At 38.0% G+C, this 21134-nt stretch overlaps 1 protein-coding gene across 1 annotated transcript in view; it reads left to right on the top strand.

Moving 5' to 3' along the window:
- The first annotated feature begins 282 nt into the window (after positions 1-282).
- The window catches only part of FEM1C (fem-1 homolog C), a 48365-nt gene continuing 27513 nt past the window's right edge, over positions 283-21134 (top strand). The window contains exons 1-2 of the mRNA XM_001364306.4: positions 283-726; positions 1549-2266. Coding sequence (XP_001364343.1) covers positions 1723-2266 — 544 coding nt within the window. The 5' untranslated portion in view covers positions 283-726; positions 1549-1722. The remainder of the gene's footprint in view (positions 727-1548; positions 2267-21134) is intronic.

Here is a 21134-nt window from a genome sequence, read left to right as displayed (position 1 = left end):
TCTCTCTTTTCTGGGGCATTCTGTGGGAGAAACGATATATACAGTAATTTTCATGCGGTTGGGATGAGCCACCACACCGACCAAAGAAATCCACCAAGGCCAAAGGCCTTCTTCTACCAACCAGCTTTCCCTTCCTCCTTTTTCTCCTCGTGCCCTTAGCCGAGAGAACCCGCGAGACTAGACCTATTTGAGCACGTGGTCTCCACTAGCTGACTCTGGAGCTAGGGCGCGCTCGTCAGCCCCGCCTCCCATTGCTCCGCCTCCTCCTCGCCTTTCCTCCTTTCCCCTCCTCCCCCCTTCCCTAGAGCCTGGGCTGGCGCACCACGCATCACGCTTGGCCCGCCCCAGGGCGGTTGCTCGCGGCGGCCGCCGCCCTCTCCTAACCCAATGGCGCGGCTATCGCGTCAGCGCTGTGAGCCAGCACTTTAGGCTTCCCCCGCCTGAAGCCTATTACAACATCCGCCATGGCTGCTGCTGAGGCGGCTTCTTGAGGAGTCAAAGAAGGTGGCTTAGCCCAGTTCGCTTTGGCGGTGGCGGGGCGGCTAGAATTCCTCTGGTGCGGGTCATGGAGGAGCTGGACGCCGAGCAGGAGACCAGGGCAGCCCAGGCAGCGTTGGCCGAGGCGGCGACGGTTATCATTTGAAGGGGGAGGCGGCGGCCCGAGCTGGAGCGGCCGGAGACCTGACCCAGCTACGGTGGTGAGAGGCGTGAAGCCGGCCTGGACAGGTAGGTGGCAGCTGGGACACCACTCGGTCTTGGAGGTTTGACTTGGACTAGTTCCTGGGGAATTCAGGACTGGGGATAAAAGCTGAGAAAGTCAAAGTTTCGGGGCGCAGGGAACGGAGCCAGAGGAGGGGGAACTGGCAAGGCCGTGGGGCCTTTGGAGGGCGGGTGAGGCGTAGCTGGCCTTGGGGAACAGGGGACGTACCGGTCTGGTTGGAAAACCCCCAGGGCTTTGGGGAATCTGTTGGGGGAGATGGGGAATGGGTGGAGCTTTTAAGGGACCCGAGGGAGCGGAAGTTAGGGTTTTCGGGGCGGCGGGAGTTAAGGAAGTGTATGGAGAAGTTGAAAGGAATGAGAGACTTTTTGGTTTGTGTTTCGGGAATTGGCCACGTTTGCTTCGGACCTTTTGTTTTCTCTTTACTGTGATCTCTGCCTCCCACATGGGAGTTGGTGTCCTTGGCGATTCTTGCCAGGAGATAAAAGTAGAAAGTTCATCTGTACCCCAACTGTTGCCTTTCTCTGTTCTGTGCTATGGATCAATGCACGGGAAAATTAGAAGTTTGGAGGCTTATTGCTGAAAGCAGAAACAATAAAATACAGGTAATAACTAGGTTAGTGCTTGGGTTATACGTCTTGTCTCCAACAAGAACTTCTACGAAGATTTTTAAAAGAAAATCAAGTCACTCCTAAAAGATTAGAACTTCTCTTAATTGTCACAGAAGCCATTTTGTTGGGGGAGGAACCTAAAAATTACATTTAAACTTACTTGTGGAAAATTCAAAATATAGTAACCTTATATTTTTCTTTTCTATTTGGTGATCTTAGGTGCCAGATATTGGAAAGCAGTAGGACAACGGACATTTTTCATGGTTGTATACATACTGGGTTGCAGTGATTGTCATTGAACTCTTGATTCCTGTAGCTGTTGGCCCTGCCCATAAAGTTAAGCAGGAACTTGTTCCTGAAGGATAAACAAGACACAGACACAATTGGACATAAATGGATCTAAAGACAGCAGTGTTTAATGCAGCTAGGGATGGCAAGCTGCGCCTTCTTGCCAAGTTGTTGGCAAACAAATCAAAAGAGGAAGTGGCCTTGTTGATCTCAGAAAAAACAAATGGTGCCACTCCACTTTTGATGGCAGCCCGATATGGGCACCTTGACATGGTGGAATACCTTCTGGAGCAGTGCAGTGCCTCCATAGAGATTGGAGGGTCTGTGAATTTTGATGGTGAGACCATTGAAGGGGCTCCACCTTTATGGGCAGCTTCTGCAGCAGGACATTTGAAGGTAGTCCAGTCTTTGTTAGACCATGGAGCATCTGTCAACAATACAACTTTGACTAATTCAACTCCTCTTAGGGCTGCCTGTTTTGATGGTCATCTGGAAATAGTAAAATACCTTGTGGAACACAAAGCTGATTTGGAAGTTTCAAATCGTCATGGACATACATGCTTAATGATTTCATGTTACAAAGGACATAAAGAAATTGCTCAATATTTACTTGAAAAGGGGGCCGATGTTAATAGAAAAAGTGTTAAAGGTAAGTTCAAGGTATGCATTTTTATCATTTTTAAATGGCTACTATTTAGACCATTTCTGAAAGTAATAATTACTGTTGACTACCAGGTGTACCTTTGTTTGCTGTTCTTACATTTTCTTGTAAAACTGCCTTGAAATACCTGTAGGATAAGCATTATCTTTTAATTTATAGTTTGGGTAAATTTGTACAGAGATGTGAAATGACTTGTCCATGGCTATAGGTCATAAGATACAGTTTTTATTTAATCTACTTAGATGAGTTATCCCTTTTTATTTGTAAATGTACCAAAAGTAGCTTTTAAAAAGTTATATCTTTGCTTATATATAAAATGTTTAAGTTTACTTTTGCCCAGCTAGAAAAAGAATTTGTTCTTTTGTCAGGTAATTGTGCTTAGTAAAGTCATCTTATTGGAGAATTTCTATAAATGGAAGAAAAGAAAAAGAAAGAATCTTTTCCTTTAAGACATTTTTATTGTATGTCTATTTTTAAATGCTTTTCTGTACAATATTTATTAAATGTAGCAAGCTAGAAAGATCTTAAAATGCCTTTTTCTGTTATGTATTCAATTTAAAAATAAGAGGGAAGGGTGCACTGAAATTATCAATACCACTGATTTTTTCAGAGGAGTATGGCTTTTTTTTTTGCATTTATATATAGATTACTTTTTAAATAAGCAATTAACCCTGAAGTGCATTTTCTTTTACTACTCCAGAAAACCTGTAAGTCATTTTGACAATTATTTCTTTTCCCCCTAACAAAATGTGTAATAGTGACAGTTGTTTCTGACTTCATATAATGAGTGCTTTGAACATAAAAATGTTTGGTCATAATATTACTATTCTTTTTAGTTGAAGATCAATAATAGTAAGAGATTATCCTTGCTTACTTGTGCACTATATTGATGTTATGAAAAGTTATATGAATTGATATTAAAGTTTGAAATCTTAAATGAAAGAAATGTGAGTTAGGGGCATGTTTTTTGCGGGATTCATCAGTATAATCTGTAACATTGTTCTTCAGTTGTGTCTAATTCCGTGAAGACCCACTTGGGGTTTTCTTAGTAAAGATACTGGAGTCATTGGCCATTTTCTTCTCTAGCTGTTTTACAGATTAGGAATTGAGACAGACAGGGTTAAGTGACTTTCCCAGGTCACACAGCTAGTGTTTGAAGCCAGATTTGAACTCAGAAAAATCACTTTTCCCGACACCAGGTCTGGTGCTCTATTCACTGCATCACCTAGCTGCCCGGTGTAACACTCTAGGAATACAAGAATCTATGATGACTCATTATGGATTTTTTTGTAACATTCTAGTAATACAAAATGTTTAAATGAGTCACCATAGGCTCTTGATAAAATATCTTACGTTTTGGTAGATCATTTTAATAATATGGTATCTAACACCATTTTTCATTGTTTTTTTACAGTCACTTTATGGATCAGTTACATCAATAATACAAATATACAAGTGCCATTAATATAAATAGCTTGTTTTAGAATTTTTCTCTGTTAAATTATGAGTGATATTAAGCAACATTTAACTCTGGCTTGTGGTTTTTGTTTTATCACTGCTTACTTCTCCATTTCTTTCCTTTTATTGTCTTAACATTTTACAGATCTTTATGTTAAAAGGGTTATTTTCCTTTTAGACCCTTGAGGGCTCGTGTCCCTGAACATTTTTGCAATTTGCACTTGTTTGTTGTTTTCAGAAATTAAATTTTCCTCAAACAATAGCATTGGAAATGGTAATTTTTATTTCTGCTGGAAAGCATGTACTACATAAACAATTTTTCATCTTGTAGAATTCAGTTTTTGCAGATCTAGCACATTATTTTCCTTTCCATCAAATGTTCATATTTAGGTACATACAAAGCTAGACATGGGGAAAGTAGGGCAAATATTGTTTTAGGTGAAAAAACTTTAAGGCACTCAGAGCTTCTGAATAAGGAAGGCCTTAGGTTACCTGATGTTTAAAGTCTGTTTCTATTTCCATTCTTCCAAAAGTTGACTTTACCTTTACTGTCTTTAAAATAGCAATTAATAGTCTTTAGAACAGTGATAGCGAACCTATAGTACAGGTGCCAAAGATGGCATGCCGAGCACTACGTGGGCATGCGGCTGCCCCTCTCCCAAATTCATTACTAGAAATGCAGAGGAACTCAGGCAGAGCTGCTCCCCTCCTCCTATCCATTGTGCCTGATAACATTTTTTTCACATCTCTTGCCCCTCTGCCCAGCAGCTCAGTGGGAGTACACAGGGGGTAAGGTGAGCAGCTCACAGGCTGTTGAGCTGGAGGGAAGTGAAGTGCTCAGGCCACTTTCCCCTCCACCTCCCTATACTTCCTGAGGACATTCCTCACCTTACTCTTCCCTTTGCCCAGCAGCCCAATGTGAGGGCTTTCTTCTTCCCTTGTGTGGGGTAAGGGGGGGGCAGGACTTGCCTGGCACTTGGTGGGGGGGGCATGGCATTTTGTGGGGGGTCAGCACAACACTGTCTCTAAACGGTCATCACTGCTTTACAAGAATAGTAGGTTTATAAAAATATCATGTGCACTGCCTTACCATCCACCTAACAAAGCTACTCCCTTTTCAAAAAAGTATTCTCTAATTCACAACTTCCAAGTGTAGTCAATTTTTTTTTGTGGGGGGTAACAGATAATGGGAGAATTTAGACCATTTGAAACTATCTTTGACAGTAGGAAGGGAGCAGGTAGGTAGAAGCTATTTCAGCATTGCTTAATTTTTAATTTTGTTTTCACCAAAAAGTCCCAGATTAAGAAAGAGATGTTGCAGTCATAGAAAGTAAAGGTAGAATTGAGCAATTTCTTAGAAAAGCCAATAAGCTAAGTCATTTAGAGTAAAAAGACACTTAGGAACAATCAATCAACATTTATCAAGCATTTGTTAAGGTTTTCATGTACTTGACACATTCTATTTAGTGCTGGGGATACAGAGAAAAAAGTGAAACATTTCTTCGCTTGATGTTGCTTACATTATTATGGGAAAGTCAGCATGTATGTATCTAATTTATTCAAAATAGATACAAGGTTGTTATGGGATGGAGTGTCCTGGTAGCTACAAGGACTGGGATAGCTTCTTAAATAAGGTTAAGCTTGAACTGAGTCTTGGAGGAAACCAAGAATTTCAAGAATTGGAAGTGAGATGGATGTAAGTTTTAGGCAGTGAGGACAAGCTATTGCAAATACTCTGAGGCAAGCAACTACAGAGCTTAGCATGTTATGAACAATAAGTAGATCATAATGGCTACCACAGTGTGAAAAGGGGAATAAAAAACTTTGGGAACATTTACAGTGAGTGGGAATGACATGGATAGAGATCCAGCAATGGAGATTGAGGAATAGTTGGCCTGATAAGAGAACCAGGAAAATGCAATGCCTGTGAAGACCCAGAGAGAAGAGTAGTCAGTGTCAAAGGCAGCAGAGAGGGCTGGGATGATGAGGATTGGGAAATGGCCATAAATTTGGTGGTGAGGAAGTCATTGGTAATTTTGGAATGAGTTGTTGAAAGTCAGATTAAAGGAGTTTAAGAGAAAGGAGAGGAAGTTGAAACATTGAGTATAATGGCACAATAATGCTGAAGGGATGGGATCAAGGGTGCATAGGAACTTCATTTATGATATAATTGAGATTAATTTAGCATTGGGGAATTAAGTGGAATATGTTAAGGAAATATGAATTAGGTTTTTAAAAAATTAAGTATTTTTTGCTTTGAAATTTTTATCATATTTTTCAGATTACATGTAGATACAATTTTTAATGATAGTTTTCTAACATTTTTTGATTCATGTTCCTACCCTTCCTCTCCTTACCTGTCCCTAAGATGGAAGGGAACATGATATAGGTTATACATGCAAAACATTTTCATGTTCATCATGAAAGAATATACATGCCACTTACACAAGAAAAAACTCATGAAGGAAATAAATGAAAAATTATATACTTCAATCTTCATTTAGATTCCATCAGTTCTTTATATAGCAGTGGATAGTCTTTCATCTTCATTCTCTTGGAGTTGTTTTGGATGCTTGCATTGCTGATAGCACTTCATTCACAACTGATCATTGAATATTATTGCTGTTACTGTGTACATATAGCATTCTCCCAGCTTCACACACTTCACTTTGCATCACTTCTTCACACACTTCACTTTGCATCACTTCATACAAGTCCAGGTTTTTTTTGTTTTTTTGTTTTTGTGGTCATCCTGCCTGTTCTTCAGTTTTTATGGCACAATAGTATTCCATTACAATCATATACCACAACTTGTTTAACCATTCCCCAATTGTTGGATCCCTTTAGTTTGTAATTTTTTGCCGTCACAGAAAGAGCTGCCATAAATATTTTTGTACATGGTGGTCCTTTCCCCTTATCTTTGGTCTCTTTGGGATACAGAACTAGTAGTATAGCTGGGTCAAAGGGCATGCAGTTTTATGCCCCTTTGGGCATGGCTCCAAATTGTTTTCCAGAATTGTTGTATCAATTTACAGCTCCACTGAAGATATATTAATATCTCAATTTTCCCACATCCTCTCCAACATTTATAATCCATTTTTGTCATACTAGCCAATCTGATAAGTGTGAAATGGTACCCTCAGAGTTTTAATTACCATATCTAATCAATAGTGATTTGGAGTGTTTTTTTAATATGACTAAACATAGTTTTAATCTCTTTATCTGAGAACTGCTTGTTCATATCTTTTGATCATTTATTAATTGGGAATGACATTTTTGTAAAATTAACTTGGTTCTCTATATTTGAGAATTGAGGACTTTATTAGATATTTGATACAAAGATTTTTTTCCCATTTGTTTCTAATCTTGGTTGCATTGGTTTTGTTTGTGCAAAACCTTTTACATTTAATGCAAAGTTATCTATTTTTATCTTTGATGCTTTCCTTATCCATAGTTCTGACAGATAAACTGTTTTGCGCTCCACTAATTTGTTTATGATAGGATCCTTTATTTCTAAATTATGTATTCATTTTGACTTCATCTTAGTATATTGTGTGAAATGTTGACCTATGCCTGATTTCTGCTATACTGTTTTCCAATTTTTCCTAGCAGTTTTTGTTGAATATTGAATTTTTCTTTCAGAAGTGTGGGTCTTTGGGGTTATCAAACACTAAGTTACTAGGTCATTGAGGACTGTGTTTTGAATACCTGATTTATTCTGTTGGTCTACTACTACTGGTTGAGGCCTGTGCCAGATTGTTGTGATAGTTACTGCTTTATAATACATATAGTTTGAGATTTGGTATACCTAGGCCACCTTCCTTCATATTTCTTTTTATTAATTCCCTTGATATTTTTGGCTTTTTGTTCTTTCAGTTGAATTTTATTATAATTCTTTTCTGCTCTATGAAATAATTTTTGGGTAGTTTGGTGTGGCACTGAATAGGTAAATTAAGTTAGGTTAAGAGTTGCCATTTTTATTACATTGATTTGGACTACCCATGAGAAATTAATGTTTTTCCAGTTGTTTAGATCTGACTTTATTTGTCTAAAAAGTGTTTTGTAGTTGTGTTCATATAGTTCCTGAATTTGGCTTGGCAAGGTAGACTCCCAGGTATTTTATTTTGTCTACAGTTATTTTGAATAGTATTTATCTTTCTATCACTTGTTGTTGAACTTAATTGTAGTATAAAGAAATGCTTATGATTTATGCTATTGCTGATGATAATTTATGATGATTTATTTTATGCCCTGACACTTTATTAAAGTTATTAGGTATTTTTAGTAGTTTTTGGTTGATTCTCTTAAGTATATTATCATTATCTGCCACGAGTCATAGCTTTATTTCCTCATTTACTATTCAGTTCTTTAATTTCTTCTCCTCTTATTGCTATCCTAGTATTTCTAGAAAAATACTGAGTAATAGTAGTGATAATGGGCACTTTTGCTTTATTCCTGATCTTATTGGAAAGGCTACTAACTTATCCCCAATTCAGATTTTGCTCATGGTTTCAGATAAATGCTATTTGTGATTTTTAAGGACTGTTTCATTAGTATTTTTTATAGGAATGGGTACTGTATTTTATCAAAAGCTTTTTCTGCATCTATTGAGATAATCATATGATTTTTGTTGGTTTTGTTATTGATTTGGTTAGTTGTGCTGATTATTTTCCTAGTATTGAAAACCAGCGTTATATTTATAGCATAAAACCCACCCAGTCATAGTTGTATGATTTTTGTGATATATTGCTATATTTTCCTTGCTAGTATTTTATTTAAGATTTTGGCCCTGATATTCATTAGGGAGATTGGTCTATAGTTTTCTTATTCTGCTTTTTCTTTTCCCTGGTTTAGGTATCAATACTATATTTATATCATAAAAAGGAATTTGGTAGAATTCTTTCTTCAGCTTTTTTTCCTCAGATAGTTTATATAGTATTGGAATTAACTTTTCTTTAAATGATTAGTAGAAATCACTTGTGACTCCATCTAGATTTTTTAATTGAAAATTTTTATTTAATTAGTTAATTTAGAATATTTTTCCATGTTTAGATGATTCATATGCTTTCCCTCCCCCCCCCCCATAGCCAACTAGCAATTCCACTGAGTTTTACATGTGTCATTGATCAAGACCTATTTCCATATTATTAATATTTGCATTAGGTTGATCACTTGGAGTCTACATCTCCAATCATAACATCGACCCATGTGATCAAGCAGTTGTTTTTCTTCTGTATTTCTAATTCTACAGTTCTTTCTCTGGATGTGAATAGCATTCTTTCTCATAAGTCCCTCAGAATTATCCTGGATTATTGCAGTATCCATCTGGAGTAATTGATGGCTTGTTAATTTTTTTTTTCTGAGTTGGGGTTCATAGTTTCTCTTGTATATGATTTGACAAATTATTTTGAAGGTGCTGATAAAGAAAAAGAGTCTAGGGACAGGAAATAAGAATTTATTAAGATGAAAAAGAAACATGGTGCTTTGTTTTAGATATCTTTTAAAATGTGAACTGAGTTATATTTCTAAAGGAAAAACAGTGAATTGTGCTTATCTGCTTTCAGGTTTAAAATAGTTATAATTTGTCATTTTTTAATTAGCTGAATTGGCTATTGACATTTGTTTACCTTTTTAAACTTAGAGTAGAAATTGACGTATATTTTCTGTTGTAGATAGGAAAACATTTTCTGTAAGCAGATCTATGTTCCTGCATCCAACTAATTTTGATTTACCTGGAGGGACTGATGTTTTCTTCTTTCATTAATAGCAAAAGGAGAGAGGTGTTGTTGGGTTTTGTGTTCTCTGGAGCTGGGGCTAATTATCAGTTAACCTTAGAAAGAAATCATATTTTCCAAAGCTATGAAATGGAATTTTCTGGCTGTTTTTAACATGTATAGCTCAGTTATATTTGGAGACTGGCATGTCTACTTTAAAATATAAAGTTATGACTACACATTCTTGGACCCACAATCAGTCAACAAGTCACTGAGTATCCTAGGTCCTATATTTAAGTGTCTGTGGAAACAGGGTGATTTATTTACATGACTTCCTATTTTATAAAATTCAATATTTTTTGACTACCCACTATGGGCCAACAGTGTGGGAGGTGAAAGAAAAAAAAAAGAAATCAGCTTATTCATAGACACTGGAAGGTATAAAAGTTGGCTACCCTCAATGTATATTTATTATGTAAATTGGGACAATATGAGGTTTATTAACATAACACAAAGTACATGATATAGACAGTAAATACTATAAGAATTTTAGAGAATATAAAGATCAGTGTGGGGTAAGATGGTTAGAGAAGGTTGTCCATGGGGGAGGTAGTACATAGGCAGTAGCCTTGAGATATTGGTAAATAAGACTATAATAGAAAGGATGAGAGAAATGCTATATACAAAAGCCAAACACAGGGATATTGTTATGAACAAGTTCTTACATAAGAAAACTCAGACTCTGCTATTATAGTGTAGAAAGGAAACCAACCTCTCACTTATATTTCCACCCATTTCTCTCTTTCCTTTCTACAACACTACAGTATTGACTAAAATATCTCATCCCCTAGAGCAGAGGTCCCCTATTACACAGGGGGCCAGTTCACTGCCCCTCAGACCGTTGGAGGGCCAGACTATTAAAAAAAAAAACTATGAACAAACCTATATTCCGCTGTCTGGGATAGTGGAGGCTGCAGCACTGGCTGGGATGGGCCTGTCACACCATTCACAGGCCCATCACTGGCACCACTATACTGGGCAGCAGTATACACAGTGCAGAATCCCCTCCCCCAGATTGCGGTTCATCATGCTGACATCTTCCATTGTGCAGCCACATAATCTTTTGTAACAAGGTGCCACGCAAAGGATTATGTCACTGGAAGTAGTACTGGACATGAGTGATGACAGGCTTTGCGGTGCCTCCACATACAGTGCTCCTCTCACTGACCACCAATGAAAGAGGTTCCCCTTCTGGAAGTACGGTGGGGGCCAGATAAATGGCCTCAGGGGGCCGCAGTTTGTGGACCCCTGTCCTAGACCCAGTAGTCCCATTACTGAGTTTATGACGCTGGGAGTTTTACCTCTTTACAAAGATCTAACATATACCAGAGTCTTCATAGCATTACTCCTTATGGCAGCAAAGAATAGGAAACAAAAGTGTGGCCATTAGTTGAGGAGCAACAGAAAAAATTATGACATATGACTACCATGGTATACTGTGCAGGAAGAAGTGAATATGAAAAGTTCAAAGAAACATGGTGAGATATGTATGAACTGATACAGAATGAAATGAACAAATCCAAATTGACATACATATTGACCTAAATAGTGTAAATTAAAAGATTTGAGCAGACTGAATGCTGAGCAGTTAAAAAAAAACAGATAATGATGGTGCCAAAGAAGATAAACATCTCTTGCCTTAGTGCAGAGGGGAGGAATACTACGAAGGTAGAATATTAAATGAAACATTTTATGGGGTCTCTACTGGTATTTTTGGTTATTTTTTGTAACAGTGTTCTTTTGGGGGCCTCTTAAAATGACTGCAATGCAACAACAATAAATATTGATGTCTTAAAAACATTTGAGGGTATATAGCAGAGATGGACAACCTTTTAGAGATGACCCCCCACCCCCTCCCAAGTGCTGTGCCTATGCGCCCCCCCCCCCATTCTGTGTTCCTCCCCCACTGAGTGCTGGGCTCACATTGTCCCCCACCTCCCCTTTACTCCACTCAGGGGAGGGAGGAAGCACTCTCATTGGACTGCTGGGCAGGTGATGTAGTCAGGCTTGAGGAGAGGGAGAGGTGAGGGGTGCAAGCACTTTACTCTGCTCCCCTCTAGTTATATGAGCTATGTTCCCTTCAAACCTAGCCACTCTCCAAAGTGGAAATTGAGGGGACATTGAAAATTTCAAAATATACCTTCTTTAGCCACTATTCAAGGAACCAGGAGCCATTTCAAAGGCAAGGCTTTATTGAAAAAGAGAGAGAAAAAATGGCCAGAAAAAAAAGCCCCAGCTTACAGGAAAACCCTTTATTTATAGGAAAATATAATCCTCAGGTTAAATGACATCATCCTGACACATTTACCCCATCATGATCCAGGCTTAAAGTAAAAATTCAAAAGACACCTCCCCAGGTCCCCAAAATACTTTCTATAGTAAAGATACTGGTTGCTTCTGATATGAAACAAGTTGTTTCTGTCTAACTTAGACCAAAGGTAATTAAGAGAATCCTTGGTATTCTGAATGGGGTGGGGCAATCTTGTCCTGCAAGGGATGCTGTCTTGAAGAGATTTGCCTACTAACTCCTACTGGGGAGAGAGGGAGGGGAGCAGCCCAGCTGCGCTTCATTCAGTTAGGAACTCTGGCAAACTGTGCTGAAGGGACTGGGGCACTGGGTCCTGGGCATGTGTGCCCAAAGAGAGGTCTATGTGTGCCATAGGTTCACCATCACGGGTATATTGGTTAATGCATGGAAGGCTATGAGGATTTTATCAAAATCCAAGACCAGATCAGTCAACCTAGGGGTTTTCTGATTCCTTGGAATGTTTATTGACAAGAACCCTTTCAGTTCAATCCAGCATACTTTTAAAAGCATCTATTAAATGCCAGACTCATTGAGGTACATTTGTTGCTGGTTTGAGATTTGAATACTGTGCTTTTAATGAAAACTATTAACATAATTGATTATATCAATTATATTGATTATATATTGATTATATCAATAACAAAAGTAACAAAAATCCTGGTTATATCAATAGATGCAGAAAAAGCTTTTGACAAAAAAAGAAATTCATTCCAATTAAAAACACTTGATCCTAGTGCAAACATCAACAACATGGATCAAGGAGATATGTAATACCCAGTGGAATTGCGCATTGGCTACGGGAAGAGTGGGGGAGGGGAGGGAAGGAAAGAATATGATTCTTGTAACCAAGGAATAATGTTCTAAATTGACTAAATAAAATAAAATAATAATAAAAAATAATATAAATAAAAATAAAAAATCACTTGAAAGCATAGGTAAAAATGTATTTTTCTTTAAAATGATAAGCAACATCTAACTAAAACCATCAGCAATAGGGATAAACTTATAAGCCTTCCCAATAAAATCAGAGGTGAAACAAGGATATCCATTATCACTAATGTTATTCAATACTGTATTAGAAATGCTAGCAAGATTAAAAAAGAGAAGAGAAAGAAATTGAAAGAGAGTAGGCTTAGATCTTAGAATATGTGTTCAAATCCTGACTGCTATCCCCATGTAACCTCAGAAGGGTCAATCATCAGCTTTTATTAAGTGCCCAAGTGCCACAGATACAAAGGCTTACAAGTTACAATCCTTAAGAAACTTGTATTTTATTGAACATAGCAGAGATGTTATAGATAGGCTGTTAAATGTTGATAAAGGAAGTTCCTATGGTTTAACAAATTAGAGGTCATTCTCATGTGTGATATGACAAAGCTACAAAATTACAAACTTTGGCTTATGATATTTTGAGCTTCCATCAAAGTGAACTTTTTGTGCAAAGAAGATAGAAAAAACCTGCTTTGATGTTCATGTGTGATGTGGCTCCATGGGACGGCTTCACAGATTATTTCAAGCCTGGCACTGTTTTATCTTTTTTGGGTAGATAATGTTCTTAATTCTCATAGAACTTTAAGCAAAGATAAAAGACAGAATACTTAAAAGGTAAAAGAACTGGCACAATGCATATGACTTCTCTGCCTGGAGTCAGAAAGGCCTGAGTTAAGATGGCTTAAGACATCCATTAGTTTTTGCCTCAGTTTCATCGGTTTTAAAAAGGGGATTATACTAGCCCCAGGGTTGTTGTGGGGATTCTATTGTAAGGTGCTTAGAACAATGCCTGGCACATAGTAAGTGTTATGTAAATACAAGTTGTTATTATCATCTTCATCATCATCATCATATTAGAGGGAAGAAAAATTTCAAAGAACATTGCATGCCAGAAAAATTAATTTGTATTTTATTCCTTCAGTGAGGAGTTCTTAAACTTTTTTGTGACTTGGACCCTTTCTCAAATAAAATAGCTAGGATTATGAAGGAAATCAATTATGTTGGAATATAGTTATCAAATTTTTAAAAATGTTCTCACACCCAAGGTTAAGAATCCTCACTTTAGGTAGTAGAGAATAATGCATTTTTTAGACAAACAATTTGGGCTGCAATGAGAGAAAGGTGAATAGATGGGGGAAATTCTGTTTAGGAAGATTTAGAAGTACACATAAAAGTTAAAATATGAGAGAACAGTATTTGAGTACTGAATGAATGGTACAACTAATAAACTGCATAAGTATAGAATAGGGTTAGTCCATGGAAAATTATGAGATCTGTATCAGCGTTAGAGACTAGGCTAGAAATAGTTATAGTAAGACTTGTAAGTAAAACTTAAGAATGAACAGGGTCTGTAGGGAGGTGTAAAAGGATTTTCTTGCAGTTAAGTGTGAGAGCCAATTTGTAATGTCCCACTCAGCATTATTGTGGGATTTTTCTCTACTTTTATTCAGCAGCAAAAGTGTTGAAGAAAAGGTGATAGGAGTGTTCTAAATCTATTGCTTGGCAAAGCAAGATTGGTCAAGGGATTTGGGAGAAGACAATGTAGAGTTGAACTGATTCACCAAGGAGTCTGGATGGGGAAAGGATTGTGTAGCCATAGCCTGGGAAAGAACTGAGGAGGTGATGGATTGGAGGTCACAATACTGATGAAGTATATGATTTGGGAGTTGCCAGACTGAAGAAGAGTAGAATGATAATAGAGTGATATTAGATGGAGTCCTTTCAAAGTCTTAGGCCATTCAGGGGAGGAAGGAAGTTCTTGGAGCCAAAGGTATGGTGTTACCACCCTCCTTTCCCTACAACAGGAGATCAGGCTTGATGGAATGATACTGTCTCATCAGTAGGAGATTGAAATTGCCAAGAATGGTGTCCTTTCCCTTCACCATATTAGCAGGAGACTAGAATGGCTGTTCTTTTTCCAAGGAGACTGTAGATGAATCAGGAAATATGTGTGACATGATGGTATTGGGTCTTCTTTTCTTTTTCTGATGGAGGTTGGAGATAGCAGGCATCATTGAGACCAGTCAGGAAATTTGCCTGGCAGAATGGTTATGGAGCCCAAGCAAGAGTCTAGCAAAGCACAATGGTATGGTGCTGTCTCTTCACCCCTGAGCCTGTGTATTGTAAAGATAATTTTAGGGTTATGACTTAAATCTAGATTTAATTGGTCACCAAGGGAAATCTCAAATAAAATACCCAAGTCAGTCTGGAAATTTATAGTAATTTAATTAATATAGAGGGAAGGAATTTAAGGAGAAGGAGTGAAGAGGATATAGGATTTCTCTTGCCTGGCCTGTGCCAGGGGGAGTTTTAAATCCCCACCTCTAGGTCTCTGAAGAAGATTAGAGGCTTCTAAGAGGATAAAGTTGGAAAGTAAAGGAGGAAAACTCAGCCAGAAACTCACCACCGAACCAGACAATAGCTTGTAGCCACGCTAAGATGCCGAAAGGCCCAGCACGCTGCCACCAGCCAACTCTCTGCCGCCAGAAAGGTGTTGGAGAGAGGAAGTGAGCCAAATATATAGACCTTTCACTCTTGTGTCTCCTCCTCTAAATGCCCATATCTTTTAGAGTTCTCATATTTGATTAGATTATATCTTTAGAGTTATTTAATACTTCTTTGTTAAGTTCACCTTTTGTGAGTTACTTAACCATTTTGTGATTAATTTAACCTTTATAGTTACTTAACACCTTTTTGTATTGGTGGTAGTAGTCTCTCAGTAACCGAGGATGACGATTGTCTTTGTGCGTTTTTGTGCACAAAGACACTTGTGCATGAAGATTTAAGTGGAAAAGTCGATGCACAGAGACAGTCCCACTCTCTCGGCGTTGGAAGCCTGGGTCCAGTGGCACAAAAAATCGTTACACCTGGAGACTTCCTCAGCTGCAATGGATGGCCGTGTTGTCTTTTGTGCTCCAACACGCCCTAAGCACTCCACAGTGCCTTGCTGCATTGCCATCTCAGCTGTTGAACCTTCTTGTTGGTTTCTTCCACCTGTTCCGCCGAAACAGTCTTCACATGCTGGGTGAGCAAAGCCCTAGTTCACCAGGGGTCCATGACGACCCGATGGCTACCCTCACAAGGTTTAGCCGAACTGTCGAAGCTGTTGCCTGGGGTGTGGCCACTGCCACATTCTAGCAGCTACTAGGAGCCACAAGTGAGAGCTGGGTGTCAGGTGAGGGTCAGAGGCTGGAGAGCTTCCCTAGGAGGGCACGACAAGCCCTCCATACCAAAGATATTACTCCTCCCTGAACACCCCATACACCCCACCTTTTTGTATTAAGATCTTAAAATAGACTTAACTTAAAGTTCTAGCTTCACTATAAGGTAAGAGTTAAGTAACTTCATTGTTCAATCAGGAGATTACAACTTTATCTTCCTCTAAAGTACAGTCTAAGTAGGGTGGAGTAATTTAGAGTTTCCAAGACATTCCTGATTTTGTTAAACTAAGTATCTTCGTTGTTACAATCAGAAAATAGCTAAATCCAATCTTCACAGTATTATTCCATATTCTAAATGTGAATTGTTTTATGTTGCATAATAAAAGATGTAGGAAACACCTGTGAAGTCTCAGGAATGATTTTTGAAAGTAGTTGAAGTTTAGTTGCAAAAATAAAAATTAAAAGGTTATAATATCAGTGTACTTCTTTGATAACTAACTAAATGTGATTGGAGTGCATTTTTGAACATTTCTGTTACTTTAAAGGATTTGGTGCTGAAAGTGTGGACCTGATGGAAAAGTTTCTTAGTGCTCAAGGGTGCTGGGTCTTTGGATGAAACTCCAACTAGTCTTTTGTGAGGCCATTAAGAAATATTCTTTTTCCTATCTTTCACAAAGCTGCCCCAGTGACTCTTTGAAGAAAAAAAATTATAATATCTAATAAGCACATATAAATAAACTTAACAATTTTTCATGTTTTACTCATTAAATTTGAAATGAGAAGGTAGGGTTTAGAATAGTTGAAAGAACTCCAATTATGTGCTGGCCTTGCCCCCACTTTAATTTCCTATTGGCTTTACTCTGAGCACTTTTGTAAATGGGCAGTTGCCCTAAGTTAGAGCATAATAATAGAGCATAAAATAAGTTAGAGCATAAAATAAAATAGAGCTTTCCTGTATCTGGGAGTTTGGAGGAAGGTTTGGAAGAATTCAGGGTTTGCTGTTTGTTGCCACAGAATGACAGTAAGGTAAGGGCAGGGGCAGGTATTCTGTCCCAAGCTACAGCAGCAGCAAGGAAGTTACTGTGCCACATATGAATGGATTCCAGAGCATAAGCTTTTGGGTCGGGTTGTACCACTGTCAGTGCAAGGGAGTACTGAGTGAGCAGGTTAGTGATTAAGCTTTTTTGCTGGCAAGTAATTTATCAGGTTGTCACTTTGTTTGACTTCTTTGTGTCATATCATATGAATACTCTAGCACATAATTCTTATTTCAGGGAGTTTTGAGAGTTCCTGTGACCTGGAGAAAATTTCTAGTCCTCCATCTTATCTTGTGGGTCACATGTCCTGGAAGTTTCTGAGGATTCCTTTTCTTAAGTAGGTAAAATGGTCTGTTTCCTTCCTTTAAAAAAATGTACTATTCTTCCTATCAAGAATACTGTCTTTTGTCTATATCTCCTTATGCACATTTATACATGAACATATAAGTGCCTGTATACATACACATATAATAACATGTAATAATAGCAAACATTTATATAGCATCTACTATGTAGAACCACTATGCTAAGCCCTTTACAGAGATTATCTCATTTGACTCTCCCTCAGGAAGTACGTGCTGTTACCCCCATTTTACAGTTGGAAACTGTGACAAGGAAATCACTTTAAAAGACTGATATATATATTAATTTAAGGTCGCCAAGGAATTCAGCTATGTAATTCCTAAATGAAAACTCAAATCAGCTGTCAGCCTTTTATAGAGTTTAATTACAAACAGGAGGAAGAAAGGAATTAGAGAGAGAGAGAGAGAGAGAGAGAGAGAGAGAGAGAGAGAGAGCGTGAAAGGGGAGAGAAGGGAATAGGGCTTAAATACCCCCTCTGTTTAGGCTGGGCCAAAAGGCCCAAGCCCTTAGATAGCTGGGGCAAAGAAAAGAGATCAGTCCCTATTACTCACGTGACCAAAATGGAGAAACAGTCTCAAAGGGCCCCACCTTCAGCTTCCTTCAGAGCAAGCTTCTCAGAGCACACTCCAACCACTCAGACAAACTCCTCAACTCCACCCCCTGAGTCTTCAGACCCCTCTATCTTTAAGGAAACCATCCAAGTTCCCTCCCCTCAGTTCTCACATCTACCAATCACTGTCCATCAATTTCCCTGTGCCAATGGAGGCTCTAGCTTAACCCAGGACCGCCCAGAGGTCTCTGGCTTTGCACATGTCTGTTGAAGGTCATATTTTCAAATAATTAAATCTTTGATCCTTTGCTACAGCCCTTCCTAAATCCTGTTAACCTGAGTAGGGTAGAGATTGGAATAATTAAATTTTGATCTATGCTGCAGCCCTTCCTCAATCCTGTTAGGACTGAGTAGGGTGGAGATTGATTCCAAGTATCTCCATTGTATCAATTCTAAAATCAATCATGACTCAAAGAAATTCCTGTTCTATGCTTAAGCATAGGTCAAAGTCCTTTCCATTGTTCAGCAAAAGGTTTCTGTCCTAAAGTAATCTTAAGTAGGGAGGAGAAGGAACCTCCCATGCCAATGGGGTTCCCATTCCAATAGACTATCAGTAAGAAATTTTCCAAGTATGACAATTTCCCAGTGGTGAAATTTCCAACATTTATAAGTCTAAGGAATTTTAAGGTTTACAAAACTGAGGCAAACAAAAATTAAATGGCGTTCATGGTGACACACTTAGTGTCAGAGGTAGGATTTGAATTTGGGTCTAAATTACTCCAGGCCCAGAGTTCTATCTACTCTGCCACTTACCTGACCCTATAGATGTGTGTGCGTGCACTTGCTTCCCAGAGATACAGCCTCAGTAACAAAGGAAAAAGCATTCAGCAAAACTAAATCAGTATATCAACTGAGTCTTACAGTTTGGTACTCCTACCCTTGCAGAGAAGAGGATTCATTCGTTTTTCTTTGGGGTCCAGTTTGGTCTTTATAATTACTTTCATTGACATTATCATTACATATCTTGATTTTCCTCATTAGCTTGTATAGCTTCTTATGACTTCTATATTCTTCTATCTTTATCTTAAAATGATCTATTTTTTTCTTCTCCTTGCTCTCCTTAATCTTCCCTGTGTTGTCTGCTATGATTAAAAGTAGTAGAACTCTTAAAAATCACTTTAAAAGATTATACTGAAAGGATAATTTGAAGTTCTGTTTAAAAATTAAATGTGAAAATTATTGCAGGGTAATAAATGATCTCAGGATTTGCTCTTCAAGTAAGGGAAGCCGTATTGTACATCTCTTTCTCTCTTAATAATATTCACCATGATGAATATTCAGTAAACACAGACCCTTTCAAAGATAAACTATATGAGTAGTTTATGTGAGCTTAGAAAAAATTCTCATTGTGAGCATGAGATGTCCGAGTGTAATTGCATAACTTTTGTCAATGAATAACATTTAATTAATTTTTTTAAATTAATATGTTTTTCTTTAACTTTTAACTGTTTTATTGTTAGTTTTCCTTATTGCTCTTTTCTCCTAAGTATTCAGTTTTGGATAACCTTTTTCTGTGATAGATGTAGATAGGATAAAGCCTTTGATTTTAGAAGTCATTTAGCTAGTATTATTTAAGTGTCTTTTAATTTTCTAGGTACTGGGAATGTAAAAATGGAGATTTGAATCCAGGACTCCAATCCCCAGGAGTCCTTGCTAGCTCACAGAATGCCCTCTAATCCCACTGAGATTTCCACCTGGGCGAGGTCAAAAATTTCTATTTAACCTGGCTGTAAAGGCTACTGGGTCTTTTCCTACTTCCGCTTCAGAGAACATGCAGCTCTCCACCTAGCAGGCAAGATGTGAGTGGCCGTGAATAGGCTCCCTGGGCCTAGCGCGTGTCTTTTTTACTTGTATTTTCCTAAATTCCTTATCTTAAATAAACCTTAAAAAAAAAAAATATATATATATATATATATATATATACATATATATATATAATACTTCTAGAGAGAAACTAATTTCTACCTGCCTCAGTTTCCCCCAAAATTTTAACTGTTACAGGAATACAAAGTCAAAAATAAAACAATCCCTACCCTCAGATTTTAATTCCTACTTTGGGAAACAGCATATACACATATAAGAAAATACAGAATACATAAAAAGCCAGAAACAAAATAATGTTGACTGTCATTAAAAGGAAGAGAGACACTACTACCTAGAGGCTTCAGAAAAGACAAAATGTGGAAGGCAGGTTTTGAGGTGAGTGTTGAAGAAAATTAGAGGAGTTAATGGAGTACATTTCAGGCATGGGAATCAAGGAAATTGGAAGTGGAATGTTGTGTTTAATAATAGCTTATGTATTTATATAGTGCTTAAAGTTTTATATATTATCCTCATTACTTCTTATAAAAAATATGGTGGTGTTATCCCTATTTTACAGGTGAAAAAATTGAAACTCGAGAGTTTGAATGACTTTCCTGGGGTCATACCAGCTAGAAAGTTTTAGAGGCTGGATAGGCACCAAGTTCTTAAGTCCAAATTCAATATCATTTATGTATTCAGTGCCAGGAATAGCAGGTAGGTTAGTTTCACTGGAAAGATGAGATGGAGCCAAATAGAAAAGGACTTGAATGATAAGTAGGAATTTATATTTGACCTTAGAGGCAATAGAAGGGCCCCTTAGCTTTTTAAGCAAGATAGTGTCTTAGACATGTCCTTTAGCGTAGCATACCAGGCATGTTAGCTTCTGGGAAGGATGATTGATGTATTGACATTGTATTACCAGACACATGGTCAGACCTCTTGATGGTCATTGTATGGTAAGGGACAGGCGGAAGCACTAGCAAAGGACTGGCAAATTCATGAGCTGAGTCTTAGTGGCCACACTGCCTCAGCTTGGAGTACTTTCATTAGCATAGGGCGGTTCTATTAGGTTCTATTGCTCTGCTTGGACTACACTCATTTGCAAACCACACCCGTTGGATTAATCTCCATCTCTTTGATCTCGTCATTGTCAATTCAACCAATGTTAAAACCTATGTCATGTTATGTATTCGTTGATCCACATTCCTAAAAAACTTCAATAAATACTTGGGGAATTAGCGTGAAACTCTCTCTTACCAGCACTCTTACTTGCCCTTTACTAGCTCTCTCTGGCTTGGTCTCTAACTAGTTCTCTCCCCCTTCACTTCCTCTCTCCCTCTGTTCCCTCCTCA

Source organism: Monodelphis domestica, chromosome 3, assembly GCF_027887165.1.
Source record: "Monodelphis domestica isolate mMonDom1 chromosome 3, mMonDom1.pri, whole genome shotgun sequence".
In the NCBI taxonomy this organism is placed as follows: Eukaryota; Metazoa; Chordata; class Mammalia; order Didelphimorphia; family Didelphidae; genus Monodelphis; species Monodelphis domestica.
The sequence above is the reverse complement of the archived record's forward strand: the minus strand, read 5'-3'. Positions and strand labels throughout refer to the sequence as shown.